Raw genomic sequence first — 18,820 nt, forward strand, 5'->3', positions numbered from 1 at the left:
AATACAGAATCCATTTCCCTAACTTTGCATTTACATATATATCCCTTTCCCCCATACATTATTCTGCATCCAAAAGTGTATATGCATTTATTTATAATTGTATACTGACAGTAGCATTTTTTTAAGTATTAATGTTTTCTGTGGTCAAGAAGGTTGAATACCTGTGATACAACTAAAAATTAATTAGCTGTATTTTTGTCTGTGAAAAATGCTTTTATTTTGTATACTTATCTCACTTAGAATATAAGCTGTTTCTTAGAAAATCATTCTTAATAAGCTCATTCTTACAGAAGTCCATCATGATGTAGTCAATAATTCTTAGATTTAATGCAAATCCTCGTGCTGAATATATGTCTAATTCCATAGGCTGTGATAACAGCCAGAACATAAATAAGTATTTTGACTTAGACAATTAAATAAGATGATGGAAATGTGAGGTCAGTACACACAAACTTGTAACTGTATGAGGCAAATGAGGCAGGTGGAGATGGGACAGGTATGCAGATCAGGTTTTGCCATCAGTATCTCATCTTTCCTGAGAGAAACATTCAGGCTGCCTGTAATGGAGAAGAACTTCAGCCTTTCAGTCACTACTTGGGCCCATTTTTAAGAGTCAGTTTTTCAACAGTGTCTATTTATGTTTGCTTGACATACCACATGTGACAAAACATAATGATGTATCCGCCGCATTGTTATGTAGGGTGATAAAGGTGAACCAGGAATACAGGGGAAACCAGGATCATCAGGAGCCAAGGTAAATATTATTCTGGAAGTGTTCTAGTTAAAAGAAGGGATTCATTTATTTCTGCATTATTTACTAACTTTCCATTATTTCCCTTGGTTAATTATAAGGCAGTTTGTTTCACAGTAAAACATTAGTTGACATCACATTGCATCAAAATCCATGTGATGACTTATTCTTACTAATTTTATACTAGATTTTAGGCTGTGAAACTCAGATGTTCATTAAGTTCAAACCTGCAAACGTTGTTACTTGAGGTAGTATTTTTTGTGTAATTTAGAAATATCAACTGTATTAAAAGACAATAAAAACAGGTACTGAATGTGGCTTCTCTATATTCACCATCCCTTCAAAAATCCTTCAGATATTTCAATCATCTTCAGTTGTAAAATTTCAAAATATCTTAGCCAAAGCGTATCATGTGGCTTTGAGAAACATGCAATGTGTGTTTTTACACACAGCACATCACTGACACAAAGCTATTGTGTTACTCAGGGAGATCTAGGCGTACCGGGGGCTCCAGGTGAACCAGGCTACCCAGGCATTCCTGGTACCCAGGGATTAAAGGTAAGTAATTTTTTCCAGTTTTACATTAATTGCATCTTTATTTGGAAGTGCTTTCCTTAAAAGTAATCATTATTTTACAAAATCCTTTCTCTAAATGCATCATTATTATTAGATAACAGTTGGACACATTTAAAACAATAATGCGTCCATTAAAACCCATGATGTGAAGGCATTTGTGGTGAGTTGACCTTGGATGAATGCCAGGTGCCCACCAAGCTGCTCCATCACTCCCCTCTTAAGCAGGGCAGGGAAAACAAGAAAATAAGATGGGAGAAAGCTCATGGGTCAAGAAAAAGGCAGTTTAATAAAGCAAAAGGAAAGGTCGTGTGGAAGCAAAGTAAAGCGAAATATTTATTCTCTGCTTCCTGTCAGCATGTGTTGTCCTGCCAATTCCCGGGAAGCAGGACTTCAGTACACATAGAGGTTTGGAAGACAAATGTCACAATAATGAAACTTCCTCTTCTTCCCCTTCCCTTTAGCTTTTATTGCTGAGCAAACATGGGTATGGAATATCCCTTTCAGTTTAGGTCATCTGTCCTGGCTATGTCATAGAACCATAGAATGCTTGTGTCTTAAAGATCATCTAGTTCCAAACCCCATGTCATGGGCAGGGACCCTTCCTTCCGCTAGACGAGATGGCTCAAAGCCCCATCCAACCTGGCCTTGAACACTTACAGGGAGGAGGTATCCTCACCTTCTCTGAGCCACCTGTCTCAGTGCCTCACCACCTTCAAAATAAGGAATTTCTTCCTATTAACCTAGTTTCAATTTGAAGCCATTCCCTCTTGTTATTACAGACCCTTGTGAAAAGTACCTCTCCAACTCTCTTCTAAGCCCCTTTTAGGTGCTGGAAGGCTGCTCTAAGGTCTAAGGTCTCTCCAGAGCCTTCTCTTCTCTGGGCTGAACAACCCCAGCACTCTCTGTCTTTATGAGAGAGATGCACCAGCTGTCTAATCATCTTCATGGCCCTCTGCTGGACTTGATCCAGCAGATCCATGTCCTTCTTATGCTGGGGGCCCTACAACTGGACGCAGGTGGAGTCTCAGGAGAGGGGAGTGGATGGGGAGAATTGCATCTTTGCCCAGCTGGCCATACTGCTTTTGATGCAGCTTAGGATGCAGTTGGCTTTCTGGGCTGGAAGTGCACATTGCCACATCAAGTTTCTTATCTATCAGCATGCACAAGTCCTGCTCTGCAGGGCTGCTCTCAATCCCTTCTCCACCTAGTCTGAATTTGTGTCTCCACCCGAGATCTTGTCTGGCCCTAGTGTACAGGAAAAGGCAAGGATTTGAAGAGAGAGCCTTGATGTTGCAGGGAGCTCTGTTCAACAATACCCAAAGCACTGGTGTGTTATCAACACCTTTCTGGCCACCATTGCAAAGCACTGCACTATAAGGGCTGCTATGGACAAAATTAATTCCTTCTCAGCCAGATCCAATATTGCATTAGAGAAGTAGGATTAAATTTCACTTTCATAAGAAGAGAAAGGTTGAAGGGTAAAAAGTAAGATAGAAGGGTGGTGTTGCAATTAAAGTTTTATGAAAACCCCATGCAGAAGTATTCCAATAGAGATCATCTGCTCCAGAAGGCACATGTTTCTTGTATGTCCAGTGTCATATATGCCTCATATACATCTTGCAGATACTAGAGTACTTCACATGTCAGTAGACACATATATGGACATGCCTTACATTGACTAGAGCATGGAGTCAGTGTCATGATAATTGTTTAATTAGTTTCATTATCACTATATATTCAATTCAATATCTAGGGGTTATATAAGGCACATGTACTAAGACAATATTATTTTATGAAAGATGATTTTGTTAAAATGTATGGAACTTCTCTAAATTTTAAACTGAAGAAGCCTTTGAAAAGGTCATTTATTTTACATGAAGATGCAAGTTAGCTGGAATTACAAGTCCAGTGACACACTGGAATTATTCAGGAAGAAAAGTGCAGTTTGGGCATCTGACAGTAGAAGTGAAGCCTTTCAGCTATAGATGAATTTAAAACTTGAAACAACTGAATATTTTACATTCAAATGCAATACAGCAAAATACTACAGCTGGAATATATGTCTTCTTATGTGCTGTGATTTTCAATCAGGTAAATATTTTCCACGGCAAAAATCTCCTCTTCACTACTGTTTACATTTTACTATTCTTTTATTTTCTACCCCCCCACATCAAAAAAAAAAAAAAAAACCAAAAAAACCCAAAAAAAACAAAAAAAAAAAAACAACCCAAAAAAAAAAAAAAAAAAAAAACAAAAAACCCCAGCCAAACACACAAAGTTTTGGTTCTTACAAGCAATCTGACAAAACAGACCCAAAAATCTCTATTCTAATTATTTTCTTTATTAAATGCAGTTTTACATCCCCCCTACAGATCTTTTGTTTCATGAGCTGCTTTGTTCACAGTTCAGCATTTTGATTTATTTCTATTTAAGCATGTCAGAGTCAGAGTAAGAGCCATCTCCCATAACTTTAAGTTTCCTTTTCAATTAATGAAGAGAGATGGCCACATTTATAGAGTACATATTTTATACCTCTGTTGTTAATTGGAATGAACAGTTTTCATGCATTGCCTGTTTCTCTCCAATGTCAATTAGATTGTGTTCAGATAAGTTGATAAAACTGCATACCTGACTTCTAAGCACCATTTGCACCATTTGATTGCAAATCCCCCCATTATTATTTACTTTAAACATTTTGAGGTAAAACAAGTAGGTGGAAATGAAGCTTAGTTCTTAAATATTTTTATTTAATTTAAATATAGAGGTGTTTTTGGTGAAAAAATACTTTTTTCTTGTTTTTTATTGCATAACTTATGCATGTAGTGGTGCATTCAGCTAAAATTTAACCCATAAGAAACATTGCCTCCCTTCCTGCCTACATCCTCTCCACTCCCATAAACTGAATAGATAAAATCCTGCTGAGGATAAAATCCTTGCCACCTCATTATGTTGTATTTCTAAATTTTTTACTTGGTATGTGAGCATCCACTTTCTTTTTTAATTTTTTACTTGTTAGGTGAGTATCTAGTCTCTTTTTGATAGTTGTTTTAATGACAAAATCCTTTCTTAGTATAGCTCTCTGGACTTTTGTGTACATGAGGATAAAGTGATTTGTTTTCTTTCAGTATAAGAAAAAGCTAGATGTTTCTCTTGTAATTACTCTGTTAAATTAAAGCACAGACTACATGGTTTAGAGGTGACTCATGTTTAAATAGAGACCTTTCTTCTAATATTTTACAGGGGGAGAAAGGAAACCAAGGTGACACTGGTATCCAGGTATATCAACTTTGTTTCTAATGAATCATCTGGCATTGATATTTATACAAGTCTTAGGTATTTATTTAAACAGGATTTTTTTTTTAAGATTAAACTCCACAGAAGGTTAACTTCAATAGCAGCAGTAACTCTCCTTCAAGGAAATCTGCATTTCTGGGGGCCTGAGCAGGCTGTTGGCATTTGCTGCAGAGCTGTGTGCTTCTAGCAATGGTGCAGGCACAGGGTGCAGGTTGTGCTGCTGCCCCAGAGGCCTGGGGCATCACCCAGGACTGTCGCAGGATGCTCTCTGTCCCTGCCTGCAGGGCACTGCAGGATCACAGAAACACAAAGTAACTCCACCTGGCCTCTGCCTACCTACTTTACTATCAGCATGTGGGATTTTCCTCCTTGTAATCTAAAATCGTGGACATACCTACAAGAAAAAGAAGAATATTCTGTCATTACTTTGATCCTGGCTTGGTTCCTCTGTGTTCAGGGTAGAAATTTTATTCTGCACAGTTGATCTCTTTGAAGAGTAACTTTTCAGATTGACTTGTCCTAGTTTAGAATGAGGTTTTATATTTCTATTTAGCACCTTGTGTTATTTTTTTGATAGTTTAATTACATGTGCCAGATAAATCTATATTTTATAAAATGTGATCTTTTCTGAAGGGACTGAAAGGAGAAAAAGGAAGACAAGGAAATCCAGGCTTACAGGTACTGTTAAATAGTGATCCTGCTTAAAGAGAGCCATAGTGACCCTAGCTTGAGGCCATGATTCATATTTGTTTCTTAACACTTCTTCCATCAACATGTATAGGTCTTTGCATCAGGTGAAATATATTTATGTATAACATGATAACATAGTTATATAAGTTGCCTCTTAAACACTTAATATTTTTAAAATAACAACTCTAACACATACAGAGAAGATGGAGCAACATCTCTCAGCTGTGCATGCTTGAAGAAGGAGAAGAAATGCATATGAATTGGAACACAGGAACTTGCTATATACAGGAAAAACATTTTGCTTTGAGGGTGGTCAAACACTGGAACAGGCTGCTCATAGATATTGTGGCAAAACCTGTCTGGACAGCATGTTGAGTTGATTAAGCTGCATCTGTTCTGCAAAGGAAGTTGTATCCAAGGAGGTCACTTCCAGCCTATATCTTTCTGTGTTCTGTGATATTATATCTTGAGAAACAGACCATAAGTGCATTTCTTTTCTTACTGTAGTAAAGTCTTAATTATAGAATATTTTTATAAAATAGTTATAAGTAATATAAAATGCAGATAACAGCAAATAGTGGCTTTTGTGTAAAGGTTATAAGAGTGATACTTGAGTTGTTAAGATTTTTCATGAACCATGCTACACTTTCATACAGTTCATTACCTCCTAGACTATGCTGGGAGTCATTATTAACATCTTCTGTGCTCATAAATTACAGATGTTTCCTGTTTCAGCTATAAATCAGTGAGATCCAGTTGTTTCTCTTTAGGTCAGCGTCTTCTGATTGTGTCATAGTTGGCGATCTTGTTATTCCACAGAAAATAGCTGTTAGTATTTATAAATACTTGTTAACTGTATAATCTATGTATGTCTAAACAGAGAAGTATTTTTTAGAGGTACATATCTAAAACCAGACTTGGAAGGAAGCCACGGTTGCTTTGTTCAGAATTACGACATTGATACAGCTGCCCGTCTAGCCAGATGGACCCGATTCCCAGGGATTCTGGGCAGGAGATCTAGACTGCATGTTAGTTAACACTCTTAGAGATATGTAGGTTGGAAATAGTTCATTATTAAACCTGACCACATTTTTTAATAAAGAAATAGTTTAAACTAAAAGATGAGTCATTGACTTAACCAAATATAATGACATTTTACAATTTAAACTTTCTGGTTTTTTTGGTTTTTTTTTTTTTTTTTTTTTTTTTTTTTGTGGGGTTTTTTTGGTTGTTTTTTGTTTGTTTGTTTGTTTTTGTTTTTGGTTTTTTTTTTTTTTTTTGCAAATAGTGGACAATTTTTTCATATCTTTATTATTTTAGTCAAAAGGGAAAACAAAGTGATAGTGAAAGAAAACTGTTTTTTTTTTTTCAGATAGAATGAGGCAACTGAATTGTTATTTTGTTATTGCTTGCTTTCTTTCTTTTTGGAGAAAGCTGAAAAAATAATACAGACTAAGTCTAAAATTGTTTCCTGTGCTTATCTGGTTTGGTTAGGAACCAAAAAAATCAGTCATTTAGTAGAGACACAAGATATTTCCAAGAATTCTCAAGACTAAGACACAATACGATTTCCTCATCCATAAGAGTGAATCAGAAAAGTGAACTGCCATGGGATGTAATGGTCAGTAACACCATTGGATCACTTGGCAGAAATGACATCAAAATAATTTGCTAGCATGCAAAATCTGCCTTACCACGAAGTCTGTATTTCAATAGATCTGAAATTAATTTCTGCCTAGAAAGATTGTATTAAGCAGTTTGAATAAGGAATTTACTTCTGCTAGGACACATGTTATTTATTTTGTAAGCTAATAAGATTTTGTTTCTTAAGTCTATATTATGTTTTTATGTTTACAATATGTGTGATATCTCCCAACCTTTCCTCTAGGTACATGATATTAAATGTAATACTGAAGAGTTCATTCACACTGATACAAATTTTTCATCATTATATGCAGTTTTGGTTTTTGTACTATAGTAATCAGAGAATCTTTAAAAATTACTGTTTGTGATTGATTACTAAAAACAAAGGACAAAAAATATTAATTTTTGATTCTATGTAATTTGGCTCATCCTGCATTTTAAATTTCTTTTTCGTCTTATTTTTTAAAGGGAGTAGAAGGATTGAGTGGAGAACGAGGAGAGGTAGGTATTTTTGCAATGATAAATATAGTATTACAAAATTATTCCATTTCAATTTTCTGCAAATTAGGCGATCTGTAAAATGTGTGTTTAGTCTTGCTTCTGTACTCACATGTCTGTAAGCAACAGAGGAGAAATTGAAAAATATCAGAAAAAGAAGTATTAGTTATAAAGAGACAGAATGCAATATATATTTCATTAAAAATTATTAAAGCCAAACATATACTTTAAGAAAATTAAAAAGCCAAGAAATGAACCAACAAAAAAAAGAGAGAAAAGATTGTTTGAATATAGGAAATCACCAAAGAAAATAACTAAGGAAAAAGAATCATTGTGTTGCATGTTGTTTAAAAATTGGTATTTAAAATGTTAATTTTGTTGGCGATTATTTATTTATTTCAATATTTTTTAAAATTAGAGTATACACTTTCCCAAATTCTTCTTCAAATTTATCTAGATATTGTTTATTCAACCTTCTTTCTTAAAGCATTGTTGCATATCAATAGCTGGATACATTAGTTGGAAATTCCATTCTGATAATGAAATTATTTTATCCATTTTAACATATATGTTGTTTCATATGCTTCTGTGGTTCTAGGAAATTCTTCAGTTGCGATTTGGCTTATAGGTGTTTTACTAAATTATTGCCAAATCTAAATTATTGCCAGTTCCTTGTATGCTACTGAATTAGTCATACATTTACAATACCTTAATTATTGCAAAACATGGGAATAAAATATTTCTTGTGGAAATTCATTTAAATAATTTCTTACTATGTATTAAGCTATAACGATGCCACTGTGTTTACTTATCAAACCTACAAAATTAGTTTATTTTCCATTTCTATAAAGTATGGGTTTTGTTAGACTCTAATTTCTAATAAGTTTCTCCAGCCTGTAAGTCTCTTACAGGCTCTTAAGCACTTACTGAGCTGTTTTCCTTTCTTTGCTTTTCTTTGCCAATAGCAAGGGTCAGTAAATAAGGCCTCACATGGATGTGGTTGAGCATTAAAACACCAAGATATACTGCGGAAAATTTTCCCCCTGCAGTTTCAGTTGTTTCTTGGCAAGCTCTTCAGGCAGTTCTGCTGATGCTTCCAACATTTTCTCCTGGTGTTTTTATGCTGGCTTCTTGCCTCTAATGTTGTTCTACAGTAGATGCTGTTTCCCCAGTATTCTCTGGTCTTAATGCCTTCTAGCCCCTTGAACATTTAGTACAGATAGCTCAGCTTGCAAGTCTTTTATGTAAATAAAGTCCACAGGGGTAAAATTAATTAAAAATTAAAGAAGAACCAAAACAAAACCTCTCCTAGCTATAAACCAAACATAATTTCAGACCTCAGTGCATACAGTTTCTAGTATAGCCACAGGTAGTTACATAAGCACCATGGGCTTATCTCTGAGCCTTGCTGACAAAATGAAAAAAACACCTTTGCAATTATGTACTAGAAACAAGCAGGTACAAATCTACATGAGGTAGCTAAGAGGATCCCTACTCTGTTACTACAAAGATGACAATATCAAGAAAATAAATTACAACTACAACTTTGGTAGAAGTTGTATCTGAATTAATGCATGCCTTTTGAAGGTATGAACTGCTGTTCAGGTCATGCCCCTGAACTGGCCACTCTTCCAGCAGTACTCTTAGGCACTTGACTGACATCGGTCACATTTTGTCTCATTTCTCTGTTTCTTTAAGAATATGAAGTACCTGTCTGATTTTACAGCCTAGCTCATAAAACTGGTTAATCTGACACTGAATGTAAAGCTTGTTACCCTGTAGTAATTAATGTAGAGAATTCTGGGCATTGTTACTAATACAGACCAAGCCAGGAAGCTTTGAATTTTTCTGATGTGAAGAATCTTGATAAGTAATATAGGAGATGTTACAAAGTAATATAAATATCATAATTTAAAATTCAGTGGAAGCCTATTGAGACCATATGCATGAGTATTTCTTAAAATTATATAATTTGCTTCAATAAGTTTGTCATATATAATAGTCGTGTTCTCACGACTATTTTAGTTCCATCTAAAATAGTTGAACGTGGAGAAAGAAAATTTTTCAGCAACTGATAATGTTATGCAGAAGCTGGGCAAACGAGGGAGGAAAAAACTCATAAGGGAGCAAGCATAGTATACTGACTTTAATCTTGGGCACATACTGATGTTTTGCTGGCTCCAGAGCAGGGAAAGAGTTCCACATGAACTATTGCAGTAGGTAATTCCATACATGAAACCATTGCTTTGGTGAAGATATATCAAAACATTTTTCAGCATTTTTTTACCTTTTCCAGTGGTGAAGCAAACAGACTACTGTCAATCAGTTGGAAAAACAGTTACTATCAATCAGATGGAAAAAAAGTAGCAAAAATATCCCTAACTGAAATCAAATTATTTTTCCTTTGTCTTATACACTGCAGATATAAGGTAAAAGGCTTGATTATTATTGTAAGCTTCCAGGAACTTCAGTGGTGCCAGAATTTCACATCCAATTTTTTCTGGCCTTCTAAGGATTTTAACATACTATAAAAACTTTTTTCTGATTCTGAGGAAAAAGTGAATAAAACCCTTCCTTCCATGTGTTAATAAGGAATAGTAAAATGGGTCTTGAAAATTAAGAAAAGGTAATTTATTTCTAGTTCTCTTTAATAATTTTATCTGAAAACTTCAATATGTTTTATCGATAGCAAGTTAGTTTTCATAGGCATCACTTTAATTTTATGAAGAACTTCAATAAAGATTTCTTAGAATATGTTTTTTTGGTGCTACCTACCTTCCAAATGACCTGTGAACATATAATTGGCTTTTCATTGATTTTTCAATCCAGAAAGGTGAGAAAGGAGATCCAGGCATTCGAGGCATCAGTGGACAAAAAGGAGAATCTGGTGTCCAGGGTTTGATTGGACCTCCTGGCCTCAGAGGTCAGCCAGGAGATAGAGGACCCCCAGGACCACCCGGATCAGATGGAAAACCTGTATGTATATGACTTCAAACTTTTCAGTTTGGGTACCTTAAAAACCAGAAAGAATTGCATGCTCTGTTCTCTGTTCAATTCAGGCACGAGAATTTTCAGAAGAGTTTATTCGACAGGTGTGTTCAGATGTACTGAGAAGTAAGTTTGAAAGTTTCTTTACTGTTGTTTCCTTGTTTGAAGTGCTAAAGAAGTTTCCTGATAATTATGGAAATTTTTGATATATAAATAAATAAATATAAACAAGAAATATATTGATTTTTTTGAAAACGAGTTCCATATTGCCAATTTATTATTTGTTTTCCTACATGTGTGGAACTGTATTTCCACATCACAGGCTCCATACTTTACCATCTTGTTTCCTAAAAGTATTATATTCTCTTAAGAGAGGGAACTGATTTTGTATTAGTGGTTGGGGGGTAATACTTCTATTGTTACAACACTTTAAGCAACTTTTTATTTGAATTCTCCCAGCCCAGTTGCCTGCCATTCTCCAGAGTGGAAGACTACAAAACTGTAACCATTGTCAGTCCCAAAGTGCTCCCCCAGGACTTCCAGGACCACCAGGTCCAAGAGGCCCTGAAGGTCCAAGAGGGTTTCCTGGTTTACCAGGGAATGATGGCATTCCGGGGCTGATGGGCTTGCCAGGTCGCCCTGGGGCTCGAGGGACAAGAGGTACAGTGTGTGTGTGACACAGTGCTAAAGGCCTTTATGTCTTGGTTTTCTGCTTCTAGTTTTGGATGGGGTTAATGCAGGGTGGAGTAAGAGAATAGGTGGGCTTGCTTGGCTGAATGGAATTGTGACCATGGAGCAGTGTGGATGTTTCACCACCTTCAGGGAACATGTGACAGGAGAGAGAATACAAAAACACAGCCAGAGAGTTATTGTTCAGTTCTACTATAGTCTACTATAATCTCTGTTCTGATCTTTTTAGAGAGTTCTTAGTCTCATGTAAATGTTTCTACCTGCATTTAGATTCTTTTTTTAGCTCAAATATGCATAGACATAGATTTCAAAGTATTTCCATGTCTTCTGATTTCTTTCCTTCCAAACTTGTTTGTTTCTGCTTTTTTAAGGAACAGTCTTTATTCACTGACTACTTAGTAGTTGTGCTGATTTTTGACATCCAACAACTTTTATGCTTCCTTTGATTTCCTGACTTTTTGTCCTTTTGTTCTCTTTATCTCAAAAGGATTTTTGCTCCTTTCTTTATGATTTTCGTAAACATTCTGGATTCTTTCGAGGCAGGCTAAGATTTATGCTTTCAGGTAACTCAGCTGTCCAAGCATTCCAATTGATTTCTGTGATGTATTTGCAGACTTTATATTAAGTACACATATATAGTCTGGAACTAGACCAAGGTTACCATAATTTGGTAACTGGTAGCATCAAAATAATCAGGAAATCTGTATGAAATAACAGCTAGCTAGTAATGTACCAGCGGTAAGCAACAAATGTTAATAAATATTTACTTTCTTTGTGACTTACTGCTTGTGACCTGGCACACCAATTTCATTTTGTATATAATGATAATTTGTCTGTAGTACTTTTATAATTTTATCTCGAACAGGAGAATTTACTTTTGAAAGATTACATATTTAATTCAATAAATATTATCAAATGCTGATTTTTTCCTTTGTTGGATGAAAATGATGTGCAAAGATATGCATGTGTTTGCTAATTCACAGGACTGCCAGGGAAGAATGGTGCAAAAGGCAACCAAGGAGTTGGTGTTCCTGGGATCCAAGGCCCCCCAGGACCTCCAGGTGAGGGATGGTTCAGGTGTGCAGATTCAGTGCATGCTAATAATTTTTTTAAGTGTGGTTTAGATAAAATGTTGATGTAATTTGGAAAAAAATTACATACTTTGTACACATCTTACTTACCAAATATATTTTAGGGTAATGCCTGTTGCTTGCATACCTTATAAATTGCCATATAATACATTACTTAATATAAGACAGGTGCTGTAGAGATTGGTATCTGAGACTCCTGTTTCTTGATAGGTGGATCCTGAAGTCAACTAAATCTGAAAACTGAACCCTGATGTGATCATGTGACTTCTAAGCTTTGCTTATTGAGGCAAAATATTCTTCATAACATTAGTGTATGCATACAAAATGTAAAGTTGGGCATTTAGAAGATATATTAGGGCCCCATCCAAAGCCAGAGAAACAAATAGAAATAGAGCGACTGATTCTTGCCATGATGGTTCCAGATTATATGATGAAGTAGAATAGTGTACTAAAGCAGATTTTCAGATTCTCCTTTAAAAGCTATCTTTATTTAAAATGTTTTCCACGTGATTAAAAAAAAAAAATCTTTATAAGATACCATGTTGTTTATATAAATATATAAGCAGTTTGTGATAAGAAGTGTCTTTTGCAGGAAATGAAGTGTTCTTTATCTGCATACTTCACCAAAGAGCATGTGCATTGTGGGTTCATACTTGTTCTTTTTCATTTTAATAGTAATGCATTTATTTATTTCTTTATTGCATGTGTTATTAAGGTCCTGAAGGTCCACCAGGCATGAGTAAGGAAGGACGTCCTGGAGAGCGTGGGCAGCCTGGTAAAGACGGAAATCGTGGCACTCCAGGAATTCCAGGACCAGTTGGACCCCCTGGAATTTGTGACCCATCACTGTGTTTTAGTGTAATTGTGGGGAGAGATCCATTTAGAAAAGGACCAAATTATTAATTTGTGATATGATAATTTAGAGGAATAGTCACGGTGCTTATCTTTCATGGTCTTTCAAAGCTCAGGAAGGTGACCAGCAATAATCCCATAAGAAGGAACAAAAGTACCTCTAACATTAAAAGCGTTATAAATAATGATCTCAAAGGTTATACATTCCTTTAGACAAAAAACTCCAAAACTCCAGTAACTTTTTTTTTACACCTTGCACTGGTTGAATCTCAAGTGTTTTTAAAGAGATTATCAGTTTTAATAGAAATAAAATTAACTATAATATTTGGTATTTAGTATTTAAGTGGCCTATCATTCTCCTTTTACCTCTTTTTACCAAAGAAAGTCCTTTGCAAAATTGCTGGAAACACCACTGGGAGCAGAATTAGATCTCAAATGGCATTGGTCAGGTATAAATAACTGTGAAATTTTTCACATGCAGCCAACATACGCAGTATTTGATTTTGAAAGAATGTGGCTGGCTGTGACTTTGTATTTGTGCAAATTTCATTGCCTTATTTACATTTCATATGTCATTGCTCCAGATATGAGTGAAAGAATGTTACCAGATTTTTATGAATTAAGACAGATACTTGACTCATCACAGGAGAAATGCCACCTGTTTTCCCATGCAGCTCTGCTTAAAATCGAGCTGAAATGCAAGGGTAGAACTACAGGTTCAAAGGCCAAGGTTTCATTGAAGATGGTATTGTCAGCTACTAAATGTCAATAGTTTCAATGTGGGTGATTCAACTCATATGAAAATAGCATTAAAAATAAAAAGGAGCAAAAACCTGACTTAGCTGGCTTTAGCTATGATTTGACAAAATTAAAGATTTAAAAATGTTTGCACAACCCCAATGTAACAGTTCTGTGTAGTGAAGTATCAAATTATATACCCTTTGCTGTTTCTGCTCAAGGACTGTGTTGCCAAATTGAAGAAGCAGGTTTACAAGGAGAAAGGTCTATCTGGTGGCTGACCAGCTGCAATGTTTGTTATTATGTTTTCTTTTTCATTTTAAGCCAGCTGTGTGTAATTTTCATTGTATGCTTTGCTAATGAAGTTTATTGCTTGCTTTTGCATAAAGAGCAAAGACACAGTTCCCATGAGAATTTAAAATTAATTTCTTAAATTAAGGCAGAGTCCTGTATTAAGTTAACCCATGCTTCATAAGTCACTTTTTCTAATGTGTTGTTTTTCTGTTGTCCTACTATCAGAGACTGTTAATATGCTTGACATTCAAGGTAAAATAAAATACACACTTTCCAATAAGATGTATGGTTGAGTGAATTATGAGTCTGAGAGGAGGCAAAACCAACCAAACAAGAGCAAGTCAGAAGGACCTCTGACTATAGTGAATACAAACAGAATACCAGAGTTCCCTGCTTGTAGAAAAATCCTCTTGATTTTCAGCTAGTCTGATTGGTAGCTTTGTTTGTGATTTCATTTGATCAAATTAACACATATATCAAGCTTAAGTTTAAAAGTATTGGTGGTTTTGTCATACCATTAGTCCTGCTCGAGGGTTGCTTCTGAGTGACTGACTGAGGATCTGTGAGTAATTTCCAGTTTTCATCTATTAATTGGCCCTTTCTTGTCGTTTATTACATGTCTGATCAATTTCTATTTGAGCTCAGCTTTTGGTTTTCTGTCTGCATTTCTGTGCACTGTAGCAGTTCCCTTATAGTTCTTGACAGTTCCCTATAGTTCTAGCCTGCTTTTCCAACTCTGGAACGCTTCTTTTTTCAACAGACTCAGAAGCTCTCAGTTAAGCCAAGGTGGTCTCTTGCTCTGCCAACTTCTCTATCTTTAAAGGAGATGGACTGGTTTTGTGCTTTCAGGAAGAGAATTTTAGAAAAACTCCTGGCACATGCTAGCTTCTTTATCCTTCATGGAAGCTTCCCATGAAATCCTTCCCAGTTTAGGTCTGAGAGAGGTGAAATTTTCTCTTCTAAAATTTAAAACATTTGTTCTAATACTAACCTTCAGTGTGCTTCACTTCCTCCTGTTTGTTCCTCAGGCTGTGTGCATTGATATGCATACACTTGAGGTGGCTGGTCTTCTGGTTGTCATCTTGTCAGGCTGTTAAGGAACATTTGTCTTATTTTTTTTTTTTTCCATACAAATAATATAATATCTTCTGCTCCTTCTGTTATCTAAAGTAGCTCAATCTGGCCTAACATAAATATTTCTGTACAGTGCTGCTCAAAGAGTACAATCTAAGCTAGTTACAGCTATAAAACAAAATGTCATCTTGGACTCGTTTCATTTTATGTAATAATATGGTAAGAAAGACTGAGTTAGTAAACTAAATAATTAAGAGGCTTCACTGAATGTAAAACCAAATTCAAAGCCTTGATCTGCAAAAGGGGGAGATTTGATGCTGAATCTATTTGATTGCCTACATTCCTGAGTTGTTTGGATACTTAAGGGTTTTAGTGCTGCTTGATCTTCGGTATTTTGCTCTGAATTCGAGTCTGTGAAACTGGCATTTCTACAAAAAGGATTTGGTTTTGACAAGCTGGAATTTTCCATAGGACATGCTAGCCATCCAGTCTGTGCAGGTGCCTTTAGAAAGTTAGTAGTAGTAGCTTAAAAACATAGAGATACTTTGGAAATTTAGTTCTACATTATTAAATGCCCAGGAGCTCTATAGGAAGTACCTTGCATCCCAGTGAAATGCATATGTTATAGCTTAGGAACCTGTGATTTAAATTATTGCTTCTTAAAAGATTTTATCAAGCCAGAATTTAGCAGACTTCAAAATCATTTAATTTCCTGACTTCATTTGATATAGTGGGATTATACAGCAGTGTAGGTGTGTCCAAGATTGTATCTTGATTGGATTTTTTAACTGAGAATATGAATATATTTCCAGATCTTCATGTGATTCTACAGTAAGAGTTTAAACAAGTGGTATAAACTTGAGTATTTTCAGATTAAAGATCCACAGGAGAGAGACTTTTATTTACTGTTGATGCAAACTATATGAAGTTCTTGCAGATGTTAATCTTCAGTCAGAAGCTGTGAATTAAAAAGATCACTGTCCAGCATGTCACCATCTCCGATATTCTCTGGGAATAGTTACTAGAAACTCTGTTAACTGACATTTACTTACTTACCCTCCAGATTATACTCTTTAAAACTGGAATTTGGGCTAATTTTTAAGCAGAAGGCAAGATTTAAAAAAAAAGTCTGGATGCTTTTTTTGGTAGCATTTTGCTGTATAACCTTGAGTTAAGAAATATCCTTTCTGGTTGGTCTAGTGCCTGTTGATATCAGTAGAGGAACTACACTACACTACACAACACTAAATTTTTAATATGGCTTCAACTCATATCTCTATGTGCATAAAATAGATTTAATATTTACCACTTTACTATCCTCAATGATTGCTATTTTCTCTCAGTTTCTTAGGCATGCACTTGGACATAAAGATGCAGAATGGAAAAGTATTACTGTGGGAACTGGATTTCTTAATGAAAGCCTAATTCTGTATAGATGGAGTTCAGCAATTTTCACCTCTGAGAATCATGATCTTAGAGAAGTTTGGAGTAAATACATATGGAGTGATGTGTCTATATAAAAATATATATGATTTAGTAAAAGACCAGATGTCACAGATTGTTTCCACATGTTCAGATTTATTTGATAAATATATACATGTATATATTGTATGTATATGTGTATATATATCTCTATGTGTGTGTGTGTGCATGTATTATTCTCAGTTCTTCATTTGTTTAACTGAAAGATATCCTAGTCCTACAAATAAAAACAAAAAAAGTAAAAACATAAAATCATAAAGTGGCTTGGGTTGGAAGGGACCTTAAAGATCAGCTAGTTTCAACCTCCACCCATGGGCAGGGACATCTCCTTGCACTAGACCATCCAACCTATCAGGGATGGGGCATCTGCAACTTCTCTGGGCAATCTGTTCCAGTGCTTCACCACCCTGACAGTATTTCTTCCCAGCAATCCTAATTCTCTTAATCTTTCTTCATAAGAGTGATGCTCCATCCCTCTACTTGTCTTGGTGTCCCTCCTCTGGACTCACTCCAATAGGTCCTTGTTCTTCCTCTGCTGGGGACCCTGCAGGTGGGGTCTCACCAGAGTGGAGCAGAGGGGCAGAATCCCTTCCCTCACCCTGCTGACCACTCTGCTTTTGGTGCAGCCTGGGACGCATTTGGCTTTCTGGGCTGTAGTGGACATTGCCAGGCCAGCCTCTCATCCAGCAGCACCACCAGGTCCTTCCCATTAGGCCTGCTCTGGATCTCATCCCCCAGCCTGGATTGATACTGAGGGTTGCCCTGACTCAGGTGCAGCACCTTGCACTTGATCTCATTAAACCTCATGAAATTGTCATGGGCCCATTTCTTGAGCTTGTCCATGGCCCTGTGGGTGGCATCCTATTTTTCTGGACCGTGCAGTCTAATCTGGAAATCTAGTCTTGTAAAAACTGAACAATCTCAGTCCTTCTACTGCTCCAGAGCCAAGGTGCTATTTTCAGATTCAGGAGTAGTCAGCATATGTCAAGGTTGGTCAGCCTTTCAGAGGAGGAGCTGAGAATGCTAGCTGTGCATCTTTCAGAACTAGAGAACCTCATTTCTGTGAAAACTCAAGGTGCATTAAAATGAAATTTCAGCGCATCTGACTGCCATGGCAATGAACACTATCACTACGGCTCACATGGATTGAATCAAACCTCTGTGAAAAGATAACTGTAAGTTTTTCCTGTAGGTGGAACACATAGGTGATAAATCAAAATACCTGATAATTCATAGTCAGCAGAGACCATAAACCCTTTTAAGAGCTAATGCCTTCTGGGGTGCTATTGACATGTTTAAAAGTTGAATTAATATAAAAACAAATTGTGGGTTATTTTCTTCTGTTGATGAGCAGGATTTTTTCATAGAGGTCATCATCTATATATCTTGGAGAATTTATGTCCATTTTTACAATGGGGAAATCATTACTATATGGTTCCCAATTTTTTATTTACAAGCATCTTCCCTTTCCCAGTATTTGCATAGAAATGCTTTTTTGTATCAAGAAATATTCTGGTGACATTGCAGTATATTGTATTGTTCTGTGTTACGGTTTTCTTTCTTGGCACAAAATGCAAGCACTAAATGTTTTTCTAGAAGTCATATCTGGCCACTCAGCTAGCTCTCATGTGGGTATATTGGCAGGTTAAAGCTCCTTGGTTGTCTGCGATAGGCTAAAAAAACTAAAGTGCTCTGTATTGATTTTCTGACAGTTTTCCCCAATTTAATGCTTGTAAAAGTATGTAGTATTCATCCACTTAAGGAAAAGGTAGGTGAGAATTCATCAGAAGATTTAGCCATTTGACAATTAAATTATATGTCCATAATGCTTCCAAAATATCTTTCTCATGTTGGAAGCTTGTAACTCAAAAGTGTGTTTTATTTATTGTATTCTGATTTTCCTTTTTTAAATAATGAAAAAAAAATCATGGTATCTCTGGGAAACATTGAAATCACATACTGAATATAATGCAAAAAAACCCCAACAATAATGCAGAGAAACTGTGTTTCAAATAAATAACATCATTGAACTGTTGAAAAATATAAAGCTACTTGAGAGATGGAGAAAAAAAAAAAAGGCTCTCTTCTGACTGGGACAGGGTTCTTCAAGGTATGCAAGATGGGGAATGTGGGAATGAATGGCTACCTTTAATGTAGC

At 35.9% G+C, this 18,820-nt stretch overlaps 1 protein-coding gene across 1 annotated transcript in view; it reads left to right on the forward strand.

The window, feature by feature from the left end:
- COL21A1 (collagen type XXI alpha 1 chain) overlaps window positions 1–14,386 on the forward strand; it is a 124,372-nt gene extending 109,986 nt beyond the window's left edge. Inside the window, exons 21-30 of the mRNA XM_053973621.1 lie at window positions 701–754; window positions 1,238–1,309; window positions 4,568–4,603; window positions 5,255–5,299; window positions 7,424–7,456; window positions 10,283–10,429; window positions 10,513–10,567; window positions 10,901–11,101; window positions 12,115–12,192; window positions 12,938–14,386. Coding sequence (XP_053829596.1) covers window positions 701–754; window positions 1,238–1,309; window positions 4,568–4,603; window positions 5,255–5,299; window positions 7,424–7,456; window positions 10,283–10,429; window positions 10,513–10,567; window positions 10,901–11,101; window positions 12,115–12,192; window positions 12,938–13,125 — 909 coding nt within the window. The 3' untranslated portion in view covers window positions 13,126–14,386. The remainder of the gene's footprint in view (window positions 1–700; window positions 755–1,237; window positions 1,310–4,567; window positions 4,604–5,254; window positions 5,300–7,423; window positions 7,457–10,282; window positions 10,430–10,512; window positions 10,568–10,900; window positions 11,102–12,114; window positions 12,193–12,937) is intronic.
- Window positions 14,387–18,820: the final 4,434 nt, after the last annotated feature.

This window comes from Vidua macroura, chromosome 3, assembly GCF_024509145.1.
Source record: "Vidua macroura isolate BioBank_ID:100142 chromosome 3, ASM2450914v1, whole genome shotgun sequence".
Lineage (NCBI taxonomy): Eukaryota > Metazoa > Chordata > Aves > Passeriformes > Viduidae > Vidua > Vidua macroura.